At 40.2% G+C, this 15,584-nt stretch overlaps 1 protein-coding gene across 7 annotated transcripts in view; it reads left to right on the forward strand.

Annotated features, from left to right (window-relative positions):
• ENTREP2 (endosomal transmembrane epsin interactor 2) overlaps nucleotides 1-15,584 on the forward strand; it is an 87,187-nt gene that overhangs the window by 65,787 nt on the left and 5,816 nt on the right. For 2 of the 7 annotated variants that reach the window (XM_054273031.1, XM_054273035.1), the window contains exons 5-10: nucleotides 893-1,000; nucleotides 7,515-7,577; nucleotides 10,196-10,356; nucleotides 10,945-11,080; nucleotides 14,176-14,251; nucleotides 14,916-15,506. In XM_054273031.1, the coding sequence (XP_054129006.1) occupies nucleotides 893-1,000; nucleotides 7,515-7,577; nucleotides 10,196-10,356; nucleotides 10,945-11,080; nucleotides 14,176-14,251; nucleotides 14,916-15,506 (1,135 nt within the window). The remainder of the gene's footprint in view (nucleotides 1-892; nucleotides 1,001-7,514; nucleotides 7,578-10,195; nucleotides 10,357-10,944; nucleotides 11,081-14,175; nucleotides 14,252-14,915; nucleotides 15,507-15,584) is intronic. The other 5 variants (XM_054273032.1, XM_054273037.1, XM_054273033.1 and 2 more) reach the window with 4 other exon arrangements.

A 15,584-nucleotide genomic window follows, 5' to 3' on the forward strand; every position in this document is an offset into this window, starting at 1 on the left:
GTTCTGTTCTCTGTGCTGCTTTTTCTCAAATGCTTTTGCTGGCTATTCAGAGAACTGGGCCACACAAGAGCCCCAGCAGCTATGCAGTTTCTGTACAAGGATTGTAGTAGTTTTGAAATATTGCCAGCACACACAATTCTTTTCTTTTCACTAGCTGTGGAGAAAGTAAATACAAATCTGATGATTGGAAGAGAGATAAAGGCTTTATTTTTAGTGACATCATTGCTCTAAAAATGTTCCATTTTAATTCAAATGTTTATTTTCTTTTATTCTACTTGTTAAACCAATATTCTCTGTTCTATTTTAAACTTCTTGTTCTCTAAAAACAAAGCCAACAATATGACCATAGGCACTCAATTCATCAGTAGAAGGTGAAATATCTGGGTGGGTAATCACTGCTTTTCTCTCATGTATAGAAATGCATTGAGTTTCTGACACAGGATAAGTCTCTATTTCATACTAGAATTTTTTTAACACACAACCCCAAGTTGTAGATTTCAACTACTCAAAGCAATAATATTTCTGCATGTAGTTTTTAATCAGAGATGTCTTTTACAGTATCTTTCTTGTGATAGCTGCAGCTTGGAGTCGACTGTGAAAGAGTAATTTGTCTTTTTGGCGAACAAGGAAATTTGAATACCAATATTTCTGAGGAAATATCTAATAGCAAATGTGTTGTGAGAACTGGGGAAGGGAAGATGTTTGTTTCTGTAATTGCTGCCTTTGTAGATTGCTACCTGAAAAAGATTACAAGCTAAATGAGTTCTACCCAGTTATTTGGGACCTTATTCATGGATAGCAGTTGAGAGTGTTTGTTATCAAATTCCTCAAGCATTTCCTGTGCTTTGTGTCCCTGAGATAAGAGATGATATTCTGCTGCTGTCTCTTGCAGGACCTGTTGTTCAGTGTGTGCGCTCTCAATATCATCTCCACCATTGTCTGTGCTTTGGCAACAGCAATGTGTTGCATGCAGATGGTTTCTTCTGATCTCCTGCAAATGGTGAGTACGTTTCAGTGGCAACCCAGGGTTTGTCCAGCACAGCACAGTGTCCTTCTCTGTGGATGCTCATTTGCTACTCTTTGCTTATAAACTTCAGCCTACTTGTGTGTCTGTGTAGTGTTAGAATGTGTGTGTACATGGGTGTATTTTCTATCTGCATACTTCTATATAAACATAGCATATAGATGTATGCAGCATGAGGAGCTGCTGTGCTTCAATGTTTATGTATTATAGTGTATGATCAGGATTTTGCAATTGGGAGTTCTTCTTTTTGTTAACGAGGTGATTAACGAGGTTCAGTTACATTTGCTGTCATCACTTGTATATTATCTCCACTTTCCACACTCCCCAGACCAATTACTTAGCTTTAAGATGCTGGTTTTCATTACTAGATTCCTATGAGAACTACAGAGTATGAGAACTATAAGCTCAAAACTGGAACTTTTCAAAGCCCTGCGCCAATAATTGTGTTTTCATAAGGCAAACATGTTCAGTCAGAGTAGCATTTGTGTTCAAAACAAGAGCAAAAAGGATCATTAGTCTTCTGCACAGTCAGCTGCATCACAGGATGCTGTCTTGTTTTGGTTGGACAAAGGCAGCTTTCCTATTCCAAATGAGTGTTGGGATTCACAAGGTTTCAATGTTAAAAACAAAAAAACAAAAAAAATTTTTAAAACCTTTGTATTTTTCAGTCCAGCTTCACTGCTTGCAACCTTGCTCTATTGCTGATTAATCTAGGGAATGTCCTGTTTAATAAAGGAGGGCACACACACAAATCTAATACTGGCCATTTGTACATCTGGCATTGGAAAAGTTTGCATGGATGAAAGACTGGCCCAGCAAGTCAGCTGAAAACCATTTAAACAACACAGAAATGTTGTAAAGCCTGCCCATGCAGGCACAGTTGTTTTAAAAAGAAATAAATAATTAGAAATACACTGGGTGCCATGAGTATTGATTTAAGTGCATGAATTACAGAGATAAGGCTGCCCTTTCTAGACAAGGTTCCAGACACTGGGTTTCAAACCCAGTTAAAGAATATCTTCAGTCTGGGATCTGGTGTTTGCTTCACATAGAAATGGGTATAATAAGTTGGGCTCATATGTTTAGGTAATTACTGTAAATAGAACATAAATGCATTTTTGCTGTAGGGCTCTGTGTATGCATATTGTGCTGGCTTGTAGAGGCTTGTGAACAGTGCTATTTAATAACACTAGTATGGATGGGAAACAATTAACAGAACTAATGTTCAGCTTCAGCTGATGACACTTTTATTTTAAATGGTAAAGGGTCTTTATTGTATTCTGGCTATTCTTTCTTTTCATACACTCTCCCTCTCCATATTACAATAATGCCCATTGACTAAAGAACTTTTTCACCTTGCAGTAATGATGGGGAGATGAAGAGATTATAATACCTTGAAAAATCTGTCTGTCTAGTGGAAAAATGGTAGCAGTGATCCAGAAGTGTATATTCCAGGAATCTTGATCTACACTTGATGGTATTTAGCAATGTCAGAGGAATAAAAACAAATAGGTAACAATGATCCAAGACCAATATTAAAGTGCTTCTGATGGGCATATGCAAGAAGCAGTAACCTCAATAGGAAATCAAATTCCTAAAAGTACATAATTTTTCCCTCTGCCACCTCATTCTGGATGTCTTTAAGACTTTCTTTCCCACCTGGCAATGCTGCCATTTCTTGGTTTCAGTGTTTATTTCTTTTTGCTTCCTATGCTTTGTGTTTCCAGCTTTCTGTCTTCCTGCTTAGCTGTCCGTTCTCCCACACTTTCAGCTCCATCGACAAGAAATTTCTTCCTTCTCCCCAGAAGAAGGGAAATACAAATATATCTGTATTTCTGCTCAATCCCAGTCTTTTCTTGTTTATCAGTTTTTCCTTTCTTTTTTCAGGTTGCTGAGCCAGATTCCTACCAGGCCTAAGTGAGCGTAACTTCCCTGGGGCTACGCTGACTTAGACCAGCTCAACTCTCACCTGAGGATTTCTTTTTCTTTCACTACTTTCAGCCTATTGCCCCATGATCTGCAGTTCCCCTTTGCTCTGCTACACCCAGAAATCTGATTAACTTAATTTTCTCTTGCTTGTTAAGCTGGATTTGTGCTTTTTCCTTTTACTTTTCACTGATGCATCTTCTCTTAGCGGGATTGTACCAGGTTGGAAGTTTGACAGCAGCAGCAAAGATACCACTCCTCAAAGCTGAGGAAGTTTTAATTATTGTGCTGATGGTTTTACTCTGTTCTGCAGTATTCAGGAGCTCTGTAGGCTCTCCTGTAACAAGAAGAGGCAATAGGGAACGTCTTCTTGGATGTCATTAGGTGATCATTAGAGCAATCAGTTCTGTGATTCCTGTGCTGTGTTCTTGTCTCAGAAATTAATCCATTGGAATGGTAATTTTTGCAAATTCAAAGAATTGCAATTTATTGCTTAGCAACATAAGGCAGGTGTAACAGTCTCAAGAAAATTTGCAGCAATGATTCTGTGATTTTGTGCTTTGTTGATGACTTTTGCATACAGCAAGTGTCTTGATTCCTACAGGCAAGCTGATGTATTTTACTGGAAACTGCTGTCTCTGACATCCCAGCCTTCAGGAAAAACATCCTAAAAACACAAACACAAGCTGTCCAGTAGTAAGCACAGTTTAAATTTTCCGGTGAATATGAAGAAGTGTTTTTTGGTTTAAAAACAGTCCTACCCAACACATGCTAAGGGAAAAAATACAGCAAAATACTTCCAAGTAGTTTTATTACTTTATATTTTATTATATATATTTTTCTGGATTATTCCTTGTTTGAGTTAACTGTTTTAGAAAGTACCCCAAAATTTTCATTTCACTTTAGCCTTTCTCACTGTGTTAAGTACGTGCATTTGCCCACACAAAGAAGCCCTACCAATTGTACTAAAGCTGCAAGAGAAAGTGATGCCATGGCTAAAGATTGAAAAGGCATTTGTTGTGTTTCACTAGAGAGTTTAAGGCTGCACTCCATTACAGGGCTTCCCAGAATTGTTCTTTCTATGTGCACACCCCTCCAGGAAATAAATGTGAATCAAATCGGATCATATCAAGGCTCTGTAATGTGAAGAAACCGCTCTTAATAACCAAACTGTCACTTCCATGATATTTCATTTGTTGCCTGAGGCAGTTTCAGTTTGCATCTTATCTGATGAATGGCTGCTGTGAAAATGCACCCTGTTTTCTTCCAAAGGTAGCTGCCTGGATTAAAATAAGAAATACAAAATATTACAGCCACTGTGGCCAGGCTAAAGCATGAATTACACCTATTCCAGTCCTCCTTCCACTCCTGATATGTTTATACACTTCTTATCCTAGAAGTGCTGGCACTGATATCAATGAGCGTGTTCTGATTTTATCACCATCACTGTTAGTAGCTGTTCATGTTGTGTGATACCTAAAACCATCTGTTATTTTGTAAAGAAAATAAGGTAATGATGACACATGCAAGCTGTAATGTTTAATTACTGTTTTCATCAGTCCTAGTGATAATTCAGCATGTCATTATCTTAATAGGCTGTAGTTAATATTTCTACTCAAACACCTCACAGAAAGCATCTCTCTATGAGGGTAAAATCTTGCTGGCATTGTTTAATCCCATATTCTGGTGAAACAGTAATAAAAAACCTGTAGAGTGAAGCTTAAGTGAGAATTGATCTTATGTTATAACATAAGATCAACATAGCTTTTAATTTAATCTAATCAAAACTTAAATAATCCTTTCTTGGGCACAAAGCTCACTTAAGGTAGTGTAAAACCCAGATGACATTCCCTTTAGAAATATGCATTGGGGATGATGTACATCCATAGAAAAATCCTAAATGTAAATATGGTTGCATAAATACTCCCCCACACCCACCATAAATGCACACCTTAGGAAATCTTCTGACATTTTTAACAAATGTACAATTCTTCATAAAACACTTTATTGGTAGAATAGGAATATTTAATATTTAAGACTAAAATATGGTAAGTGCTTCAAAAAAGATATGACAGAGCAATGCCCATGAGGCTCCTGTGATGGTTCTAGGAACAGCAACTGGAAACAACTGAGCAGAAAAATCTGAATGCATTTTCCTTATCAAAATATTTTCTGTCTCATAATTTCCCTTTAAGATTAGGGACAAATTAGAAGAGTCAGCCGTAATCCTTCTGTTCTTGTAGACAATTAGAGTCTACATTTCCCTTCAGCAGATACTGATTCCAGTGTTTTAGAAAAGGAAAACAGTAACCTGTCCAGGAGGACAGCTAATTGAAGACAGAATTATAGACCCGAGTGTATTGCACAGAGCTTTCACTCAGGATAACATGCCAGTATTTAATTATATGCAATTAGAAATTTCTATTTCCCATTCTCAAAAATCAGCAGATTTTTATAAATGACTGAAATGAGAATAATGAACTCTGGAGTCTCCAAAGGACTGATTTCGGAGTTATACAGTGCATGTAATAAATGTGATATGAAGACAGAGGTAATTACATGCAGATACAGGAAGAACTCAGATAAGTTTCCCTTGGAGCACCAGGCACACACTGATACAAGGCACTTGTGGTTGATAAGCTGTAATTGCTGAGCAGTGGCTCCCAGCAGTGGCATTTCCATGGGGTCAGTGGTGCTGGGCAGGGTGTGCAGAGCACAGAATCACTTTGCTGATGTTCACTGGGCAGGTCCCACAGCTGGAGTCCTGGTGCAGAGCTGTCAGTCTCACATGCCTTGGGCAGAAGGATGGACCACATGAGGAACAGTTCCAATAGAGAATTACATTGACAGCTCTTACCTGCTCTTTCTTCAGTTCCTTAACTGGGTCTCCTCCATCAGCTTTTACCTCAGTGTACTCAGAATATCCAGAACATGGATAATACCTTCTGATCACTTCAGTGACCAACTTACGGACAGCCTTTCAGTGAAGAGCTGGAAAATTGATCTGACAAAAAGAGAATGAGTTTTACAATTTTACACATGTCTATGTAATGGTGTTTATTCCACCTGGAAAAGTCAAACACTGAGAGATGTGTCATTCTTCACTGGGCAGGGATGGCTGATGTGTCTGGCTGCAGGCTGGGAGCTGGCAGAGGTCACTGGTGTCCAGCCCCATTGTTGGCTGTGTGGAATTCTCAGTACTGTGGCAATGGCCCCTTGAGCATAACTGCATTTTCAAAAACTTTTACCTCTTCTGGAAGTGGGGTACTTCTGGCATTTGTACTTCTAATTCTCTGCTTCCTAACAACTTGCTGATGCTGCCATGGCAAGCTTCTGTATTGAATGCAGGTCCAAGCAGTGGATTTACAGGATTTTACAGCTTTCTTGTTTACCCTGCTGAAACCAGGCAGAGAGCATGTTTTACTCTTCCCTCATAACTGCAGACAAAATTAAAAAAAAAAAGTAGTCCTCACTATGAGGGCTGTTTAAATCAGGCTGTTCCACTCTGTCCGAGTCAGACATGCCCAATGAGAACACACCGAGTTCTGTGGTCAGTGTGCGCTTTGTGCTCCACATCCCTTTGGCACAAGCACTGGGCTGTGTGATGCCCATCCAGTATCAGACACGTTTCACACACTAAAGTAAGGCCAAAGATGAGGAAATACCTGTCTGTGTGAGTGTAATAGTCTGAATGCCAAGCTTCAAACGTAAGGTCAGCTGTTTCCTAAAAGACCATGAATTCCAGATCTGTGTTTCATTGCCTGCCAGATTTCTGAAAGCTCCCAGCATCCAACAGCTCCAGGAGGGTAACAGAAATGGTTGAGTCTTCTGGATTTCCACAGCCATGGGCTTTCTGTTTCTTTCTAGTAAATATGTTTCAAGTACCTGTTGATAGCAATAAATTTTTGCTAAGCTTTTGATGCAGTTGGATATTTAGCATTTACCAGAAATGCTGTATGCTGTTGATCTTTGTCTGCAACCATTTTCTATCCGTATCTTCTGCAGTGGCCATCAGCTCAATCCCAAGGCTGGCTGGGAGTCCCACTGTGTGAGCTGTTCCGTGGTGTGAGCTGCAGTTTTTGACATGATATTGAGTGCAACTTGATCCTGTTTATCCTGGTCACTGAACAGCCACCCCCATTTTCTGCTTGGCAGTTCTTGTTGTTGTCTGTCCTGTTTGCCATCAGTATCTTGAGACTGATTATTTGATAACAGCTGTCTTCTAATACCAGAAATGTGTGTTTCTGTCTGAAAGTATTTGTCAGTTTTTGCAGCTTTCTCAGCTCTGCATTTTATTACTGTCTTTTTTTAACCTATGAAATTTGTATTAAGCTTTGCTGAAACCCTGCCAGACTTCACTATTTGAGAGTAACTCTTGAAGATATTTAAAATACATTTTCCTGTAGAAAGAATGAGCTTTTGCAGACTAGCAGAGATGAGTAGACAACGTAGAGTGGAATAAAATATGACTTAATTCCCACTTACTAGCTTTCAATTGTTTTCTCAAGGATGTCTGTTCTTTGTGGTAATCCCTTATATTTGCTATTGTTTCATTTCCTGCTAGTTTCCCTCTTACAGCCTTTTTCACTTTAATTTCTGTGCCTTCCAGCAGGATGATATCACACAGGTAAAGTGTTGTTTATAAACACCCCAAACATGTGTATTTCCATGTCCATCCTGCCGCTCGTTGTCAAGTGTTGGTCACAGTTCGTGCCCATGGTTTGTATGGCCAGACCTTGAAATGGATGCAGAGAATTCTGCTGTTCAGCTGAGCTGCATCCAAGCATCAGATCTTTTCCTCCTGGAGCCACAGCCCCTTCTGCCCTATGTGAAGCCTCTCCCTTCTGTCATGTCCCACACAGTGTGTGCTGGTGGTTCACCTGCTGTGTAATGCCCTGTGTTTGCCTGCCCCGTTCTGACAGGGGTGAGGGGGTCCAGCTCCAGGGAACTCCAGCACTGAGGGAACAGAGCTGCAAGTTCTCTGGTGCAAACCAAAGCTTGGGGTCCATGGCAGCATGCAAACAGTCTGGGAGAAGGTCAAGGAAGTTGTAAATTAAAATGGTTTTGTTTCCAGATTGTAAAAATGACCCCAATTATCAACTGTTTTAGTAAGATGAGGGCAGTCCTGAGTTTGGTGGAGTCAAATAGTGAGGAGTACAAAAGGAGTACAATAATATAGGAGTACAAAAGATGACCCAGCATACTCAGATATTTGTTTTCATTATGATAAATGTTTACAGGTTTTAGGTAATTATGTTGATGTTTGTCTTGCTTCCTGTTTTCCTAAAAGATTCTTCCATGTATGTGAGATGGTAACACACTGATGATTGCTTAGGGCAGAAGTTTGGAGTTTAATGGTTGGCATTCATGTTATGTTACACTTTGGGAAATGGCTGTTGAAAGATCAGATGAGTTTAGACCAAATGACTGCAAGAAAGTTGTGGGGGTTTTGGTTTTTTCCCCTGTAAGCCAAACAGAGAAATGTCTGATAGTACTTGGTATGGCAGCTTCCCAGCTCACATGGAGGACGAAAGAGCATCAGACATTTCATGTAACAACGAGTAAATCAAACTGATGCCATGTCTCTGTTTCTCTGCTGTACCATGAGAGAATGCAATGGCTGAAAGTCCTTGGTTGGCTGTAGGATGTAAGGAAATAATTCTGCAGAGGAGGTTCTTTATTAATAGTTATGTGTGGAAATATCTCTGGAGAGCCCAGCAGCCAATACTTCATTTGACAAATACGTGGTACTGGTCCTCCTGACCCTCTGCTGTGCTGTGTTATCACAGCTCTGAGCTTTCAAACAACATACAGAGAGGGAGTGTAATAAAACTGAGATGTAACTCAAGCTTTAAAACGCAAAAGACCAGTGTAATATCTGTGATGTGGTAAATTCAGCAGAGCTACACCAAGTTAAATTTCAAAAAGTGACAAATATAGAACTGTGATATTAAAAGTGAAGGTAATTTACTTTGTATTTGCTGGATCTCCTAAGCATAAACATTTTCCCTTTTATTTTACTTCTTCCCAAATCTTTATCATGGATTTAAACAAAAAACAATGTAATGAGCCTACAGTACCATAACATAGGAGGTCTTGTCCCAGCCCAAAAAAGAAATGTGCCTTCAGCAGAGGTTCTTAGCAGGCTTGTTTTAGAAGGTAGGAGCTAAAGATAAGTAATTTACTGATCCAAGAAAAGTGATATGAGAGCAGAAGCTTGCCTGGAGAAGAAAACATTCTGTGGTTTTGGATTGTCTTTTAGTCCCCCTTTGATCCATGGGGACCAAATAGAGCCAGGTGCGGGTTGTGGGATCTTCAGGATGGTCTATATTTGATCTTGGATTAGTTCAGGCCTTTCCCAGAACACTTCTGAGTGTTCCTGGTATCAGTGGTGTTGGAATGGCTTCTTTAGATCCCTGCTCTGCTGGAAGCTGATGAGGTCTCTGTCACAAATGTTGATGTGCTTCTCAATATTATTGCTTTTTATTGTGCAGTGTAGTTGTTTGTTTTTGGGTTTTGAGATGTGTATATGGAATAAATGTTTTTCTTACTTTCATACCAGTGCTTATAAGCTTTATACCACATTTAAGTGTGCAGTGTCTGTATCACCAAACCACAAACAGCTATTAAGAATATTTCATTTTACAAGAATAATAAAGAATAGCGATAAACAGCCCCTTCATTGGAAGTGAAAAATGGGTGGGATATTTCCAGTTGTTTTATTCAAAACACAATGTCTATATAGTAGCCTGTTTCTAGGTAGTTTTATTTGGGGTTGTTTTGTGGGTTGGTATTGTGTTATTTTTCTCTGCAAGTGCAAGGCAGTTCAGAATGGAAACAAAAGCATGCAAATATTTATTTTAGCAGTTATATCTATTTTTCATCAGTTATTAAAATAGAACTGATTATGTGGGGCTACCATAAAACAATATACAATGTAGAAATATTTCTTGAAAATACATTAAATTGTAAATGTCTGTGTCCTGCATCCTAAGACTGACTGACCTGGAGGCCCACAGCCTCTCTGTCTTTAGTAAAACCTTGTGCTGTATTTTGGCAATCTGACTCACCCTCCTCACTGATCACAAGTATTCTTATGCTCCCAAATGTGCCTTTTTCATTTCAGCTTGGGTATTGATGAATTTGGTATTGGTCAGGGTTGCTAATATTGACCTTTTATTAGAATTGTTGATATTGGTGATGATGTTTCTACCATCTGAAGGAACTTTACCTGTTCATTTCCAGTTTCTGCCACAGAGGCCACATTCTGCCAATCCTGACTGCATGACTCCACATGGGACTGTCCTGCACCAGACCTTGGATTTTGATGAGTTCATCCCACCAATCCCCCCCCCTCCCTACTACCCACCAGAGTACACCTGCACGCCCGTGGGGGAGGCACAGAGGTGATGCCCTGCCCTGCCCTTGCACTGGCTCTTTCCAAGAGCACAAACCCAAATCATCTCCTTCACTTACATTGGGCTCTTCTTTGCCAGAGAGATTGCATATGGTGTTTAGCAAACTTGTTAGGTTACATCTGCAAATATTTGTGTTAAAGCATTTCTGCAATAGGGAAATGACTGACCTTAACTAAGAGGAGGATAACAATGTCTGAGCTTTGAGCAAAGATCCCTTTGTAAGTGATCCTTTCACAGTTAACATTATACATTTGAAGTTGAGTCTGAAATTTAATTTTTAAAGAAAATTATTGCAATTAATGTATATTAATTTGGACCAGTTGAGGATGTTTATGATGGCAAAGCAGGCTGGTAAAAATGGCTGGCATCCTAAATAAAAAACAATTGTTAAAGCCACCCTGTGAACCAGGGCTTCATTTTGGATGCCTTGTCTAATAAATTTCTTGAATGTAGTTCTTTGTAGTGCATTGGCTTTGAATTCAGAGATGCCTTTACATCACTGTGGTATAGGTAATAAATCAATGCCATTTCCTAATTGTTTGCTTGTTTTTTTTTTTGTTTTGTTTTTTTTTGTAGAAGTCTCCATTTGGACTTCCCTCATTCCCCATTTGGTGCTCTATATGAAGTAACCATTAATAGCCCAGGAATGCTGTATCCAAGTGAGCTGCCCCCTCCTTATGAGGCAGTGATTGGAGAGATGCCTGCCAGACAGGTGAGGAAAACCAAAGGAAATTCGTTTTGTGGTCTTCACATTTTCATGCTGCAAAATAATTCTAGATAAACTTTTAAGAACAATCATTAGAAAATACTTTTATTCTTTAAAAACATTTTCCAGACCATTTTCTTTATAAGGGTTTAGCTAACCAATGTTACTTCCTATGCAGCAGCAGTGAGTAGTTCTCTATTGCTCAACCTTCTGGTTGTTACAGTTTGTAGTCATCAGCTTCTGCTGTTACGTGACAAGAAACTGCTACTCCTGAGAGTGCAGAACAGGTTTCAGCATCTTGCCTGTTCACCTCTGGCCACCTGAGCTCCAGAGCTGCTTGTTCTAATCACCAGAAGATGAGTGGTGACTTCATTTCTGATAGTGATAATAATGTGGTTTCCTACCAGGAGTGAGTGCATGTGAGCTTGGTGGTTGCTGTTCAGAGCTTGTGACAGGCTCTGTTCTCAGCACTGCAGCTCACTGGCAGCGAGAACCAAAGCCTACAGTGACAGCCACAGATTTTTCTTGACAACAAAAGCCTGCTTGTATTTTTTGCAATTAGTGTCCCAGCTGAGCTGTCTAAGACAGTTTTGGGTCTACAAGAAGAACAAAATGGAGACCTGAGTCCTTACATGCTGCAAATGCTCCCAAAGAGCACAATACAGTAGGAACTGAAATAATGAGATTTATAAATCCCTCAAAGGCAGGCTTGGCAATGGAAATCATGTCAGGGATTTAGCTACAAAAGTGCTTCTGGGAACCATTATGTAATAATGTCATAATTGTAAAACCTTTTACTGTGCATCAAGCAATAGGTTTTATTTGTTTTTAAATGGATTGAGGTCCTTAGAATTTTATTAAATTGTACCAAATTGGACTCGGTATTTCATGCATTTTATGGGCAACAAATGTCAGTGCTAATTTAACTGGTTGCATCCATGTAAAAATTGCTGTTGTCATCTGTACTGATTAGGAATTCCCATTTCATGACTATAAAAAAAAGTGTTTTTCATGCAGAGTATTGACTGGGATATAGAAAAGATAAGAAAAAACAGATCAGGATTCTGGGTGAACCGAATCAATGACAGTGTTCTATAAGGTTTTCTAACCTGTAGGCTCTGCAAGCTTGTTAAGAGCACAGGTTTTCTTCCTTTTTTCCATTGATGGCTTAGTGACTGTCTGAGGATGTGGAATTCAATAAGGTTTTGTTACCCTTGGCTGTGCAGGAGCCTGCATGAAACCATGTGCTGTTCCTGTGTGAACTAAAACTCTGACCTGGCTTCAACATCACAGCGCTACCTGCTACAATGCAAACCCTGGTTCTCCTTCCCCCAAGCAAGAGGGTTAATCAATTCCAAATGCACAGAAAATACATTCAGCAATTATTCAGAGACAATGCAGAGTGTCAATAAATGTTTCAGCACAATCTTCCACAGATGTTCTCCAGTCAGTGATTAAGAAATTAAGTCAGTGATTATGAAAGTGCCTAGATTAAGAATTTCTGAAAGCCCCTAGAATCCCTAGATTTTTAAAAAGAAACAAACACCATTACAACATTACACCACTTCTTCCAAAAGGTAGTCAGTCTGAATTTTCTTCAACAACAATGAGCATTTGTGAACATTTCTTACTTTTCTAGTTAGTTACCAGAACTTCCACAGTTAGGTCCCAGGAACAATCTGTGATTTTGAGTGACACCACATGTTACTTTTTACCACATATGTGATACTCTGCTACAATCAAGAAAGATCCATTAAGAAATTTCCAGGGGAATTGTTTAAAAATATGTGTGATTTCACTTTTGCTTCCCAGTCCTCTATCCATCTCTTGCTGTGTTAAAGTATTTCTGGTACCGTTCTTTGCTTGGAATTGTATTTCCTAAACTTTAAATAATTTTTAAGAACAAAATTTGTATCAAAAGAAGTTTTCTGGTCACTGGATCATAGAGATAGATATAGATAGATATAGAGATAGATAGATAGATAGATAGATAACAGTGAGCACAGTAAGTTATGCACAAATATATGTGCTTTAATCCACACGGGCATGTGAAATGGAAGCTCTTGCCCTAATAGCTTCAGACTAATTGTGTCACATCCAATTTTTTAGGCCAGACACAGATTAAGTGCTTGACAGAAAGGTTTGTACAGAGATGACTGATGCTGATTTCTAGACTGTCACCAACCATAATAAACTCTACTAGTTAATTGTGGCCCTACAGACAGAAGTAGATATAATGCTTTCTGCTCAAGATGGTATCAGTTTCATTCCTTTCAACCTTTGTGTATTTTTTCTTTTTTTATTTTTGTTACCAGCTATTTATTGCAATGATTTTTGGATTATCACATTCCCAAAGAACTGCAAAAAATCTATAAATATTGGTAATAAGGTCCAATCCAAGTCTAATCAATGCAGTAGAAAGAAAATTTCCTAAATTTCAGGTATTTATGGATCCAGTGTTCCCAGCAGGAATGAGTCTATATTTTGATCACATGATTCTCAAAAATGAAGGGAAGTTACCCCCTTAGATCCCCCTCTCAAAAAAAAGGTAAGTGGTAATAAATACTGTGTCCATGGAGCAATCTCCACCAGGCTGGAGAGCACCTGGGTGGCAACGATGTTAAAGGGCTTCAAAACACATTAATAGGTAACATCCTCACAAATAACTAAGTGAAAATACTGCTCTTGTGCTTGTTTTTGTGGCTTCTGGTTTTCTCTCTCCTATTTTAGGGTGATATGATGTGGTGAACAAAAAACCAAGCACAATATGAGAAATGCAGACTGTAGAAAGAGAGATTGCTTTTACTAAACTCGGATATTAAGTTTAGTAGTGTGAGCCTGCAGCCCCAAGGGCCTGTGAATTCAAGATGAATTTACCTTGTAGATTCAGGAAAAATGTAAAATTGCATTGAGCTTGTGCCTTTGCCCTGCATTTGCTCCTGACCCAGAGATGTAAAATACTTTAAATAGCTTTCAGTCTGAATAGCAGCTCATATGAAAGTGCCTCAGCATTGTCAGGTGTGTCCTTTGGATCCTGAGCTCTACACTTTGCTTGGTGAGCTGCAGGTCAATGATCTCTTTCATTCCAAATGTTCATTTAGGTCACTGGTGCTGCTCAGCAGGTGTCTGAACCGAGCCTGGGGGAGAGGAACACGACCCCGGACTTCAGCACCCAAGGTGATCCTGGCTTTGCGTTTGTCTGCTTAGAGAGGGAAGTGGGAGCTTTGAGCACACTTTCTTTTCTCTTCTTCCCTTCCTAGTGGTGAAGGAATCATTTGCTTTCAGTTATTCATGGCAAGAAGGACCTTGTCACAGTCAGAGGCTGGGGCTGGAAGTGCAGAGGAGAGTTTTACTAGACAGAGCTCTAGTCAGGCCCTTTGAGGTGGATCTGGCGACTGTTGTTTCTCTTCCAAGAGTCCTGCACATTCCTTTTAGCTTGTGTCTCATTGTCAGCAGCCATGGGGGCTTCCTGACCCTCACACTCCTCCTCCAAAGAGTAGTTTCCTCCATGGCTTCCAGGAGCTGAATTGGAAGCTTGCTGCCTGAAGCACAGATGTTGGAGATGCAAGTAGATGAGCACAGTACAGAGCCTGTGTATTTAAAGTTCAAAAGTCAGTATCAAGAACAGCACAAAAATGTCTTTGCTGAAGGACACTAGAAAGAAGTAAATTACTTCAGTGTTTTTTACTTTGGCATTTTTCGTCTGAGAGCTTTTGAGTTCTTACTGATAAAAGAATTTGCAGATTGCTCAATTTAAGTCAGTCTACAGAACACGGGGAGGGAGAAGATTGGGAGGGCAGGTAAGAAGTTTGTATTTTTCTCTGAATCTCTTGTTTTGCAGTTTCTGTTGAGAGCACCTCTCTGATGGTCTCTGAGGCTGTTGATGTCCCAGACCGTAGCTACTCCTCTGAAGATCTTTGTTCGCTGGAAGTTCAAGGATCTCTCCAGTCTGCAGATCTTTCTCCCTACTGCATAACCCCCAAGGGGGCTGCAGAGCAGAGCTGCAGTGCCCTGGATTGCCACCCTCGCTGCAGGTGTCACAGAACTCGCTCTGAGGGCTTTCCTGATGAGGGTGACAGCTCCCACAGCCCAGACTCCACAGACAGGTCCCAAGGACAGGAAAAGAGCTGTGCCCACGGCAGGTCCTTGGACTGTTCCTCAGGGAATTACAGCCCCTCAGAACGAGAACTGCACAGTTCTGCTCAAGAGAGCAGTGCCACGCCGCCTTTGAAGCAGAAGAAAACCTGCTGTGTGGACTGTCACCAGCCTCCTGCCACTTTGCAGACCTCTCCCTGTTTTGGGCCAGCAAACACTTCAGCAGGTGGCCCCGAGGCTGCTGTCCAGCAGCAGCAGCAGCACCTCAGCAAGCCCCCAGCCCCAGCCATCGTCCGCTCCAGCAGTGCCCCCGTGTCCTGCTCCTCTGCCACCGAAGGTAGGTGTGGGACACAGGGCAGCAAAGCACTGGGATTGATTGGTGCAGCAACTGGTGCTGCTGGAAATTCCATGCAGT

Source organism: Melozone crissalis, unplaced genomic scaffold (assembly GCF_028551555.1).
Source record: "Melozone crissalis strain CALT ecotype California unplaced genomic scaffold, PUWL_Pcris_2 ptg000014l_1, whole genome shotgun sequence".
NCBI classification, from domain to species: Eukaryota; Metazoa; Chordata; class Aves; order Passeriformes; family Passerellidae; genus Melozone; species Melozone crissalis.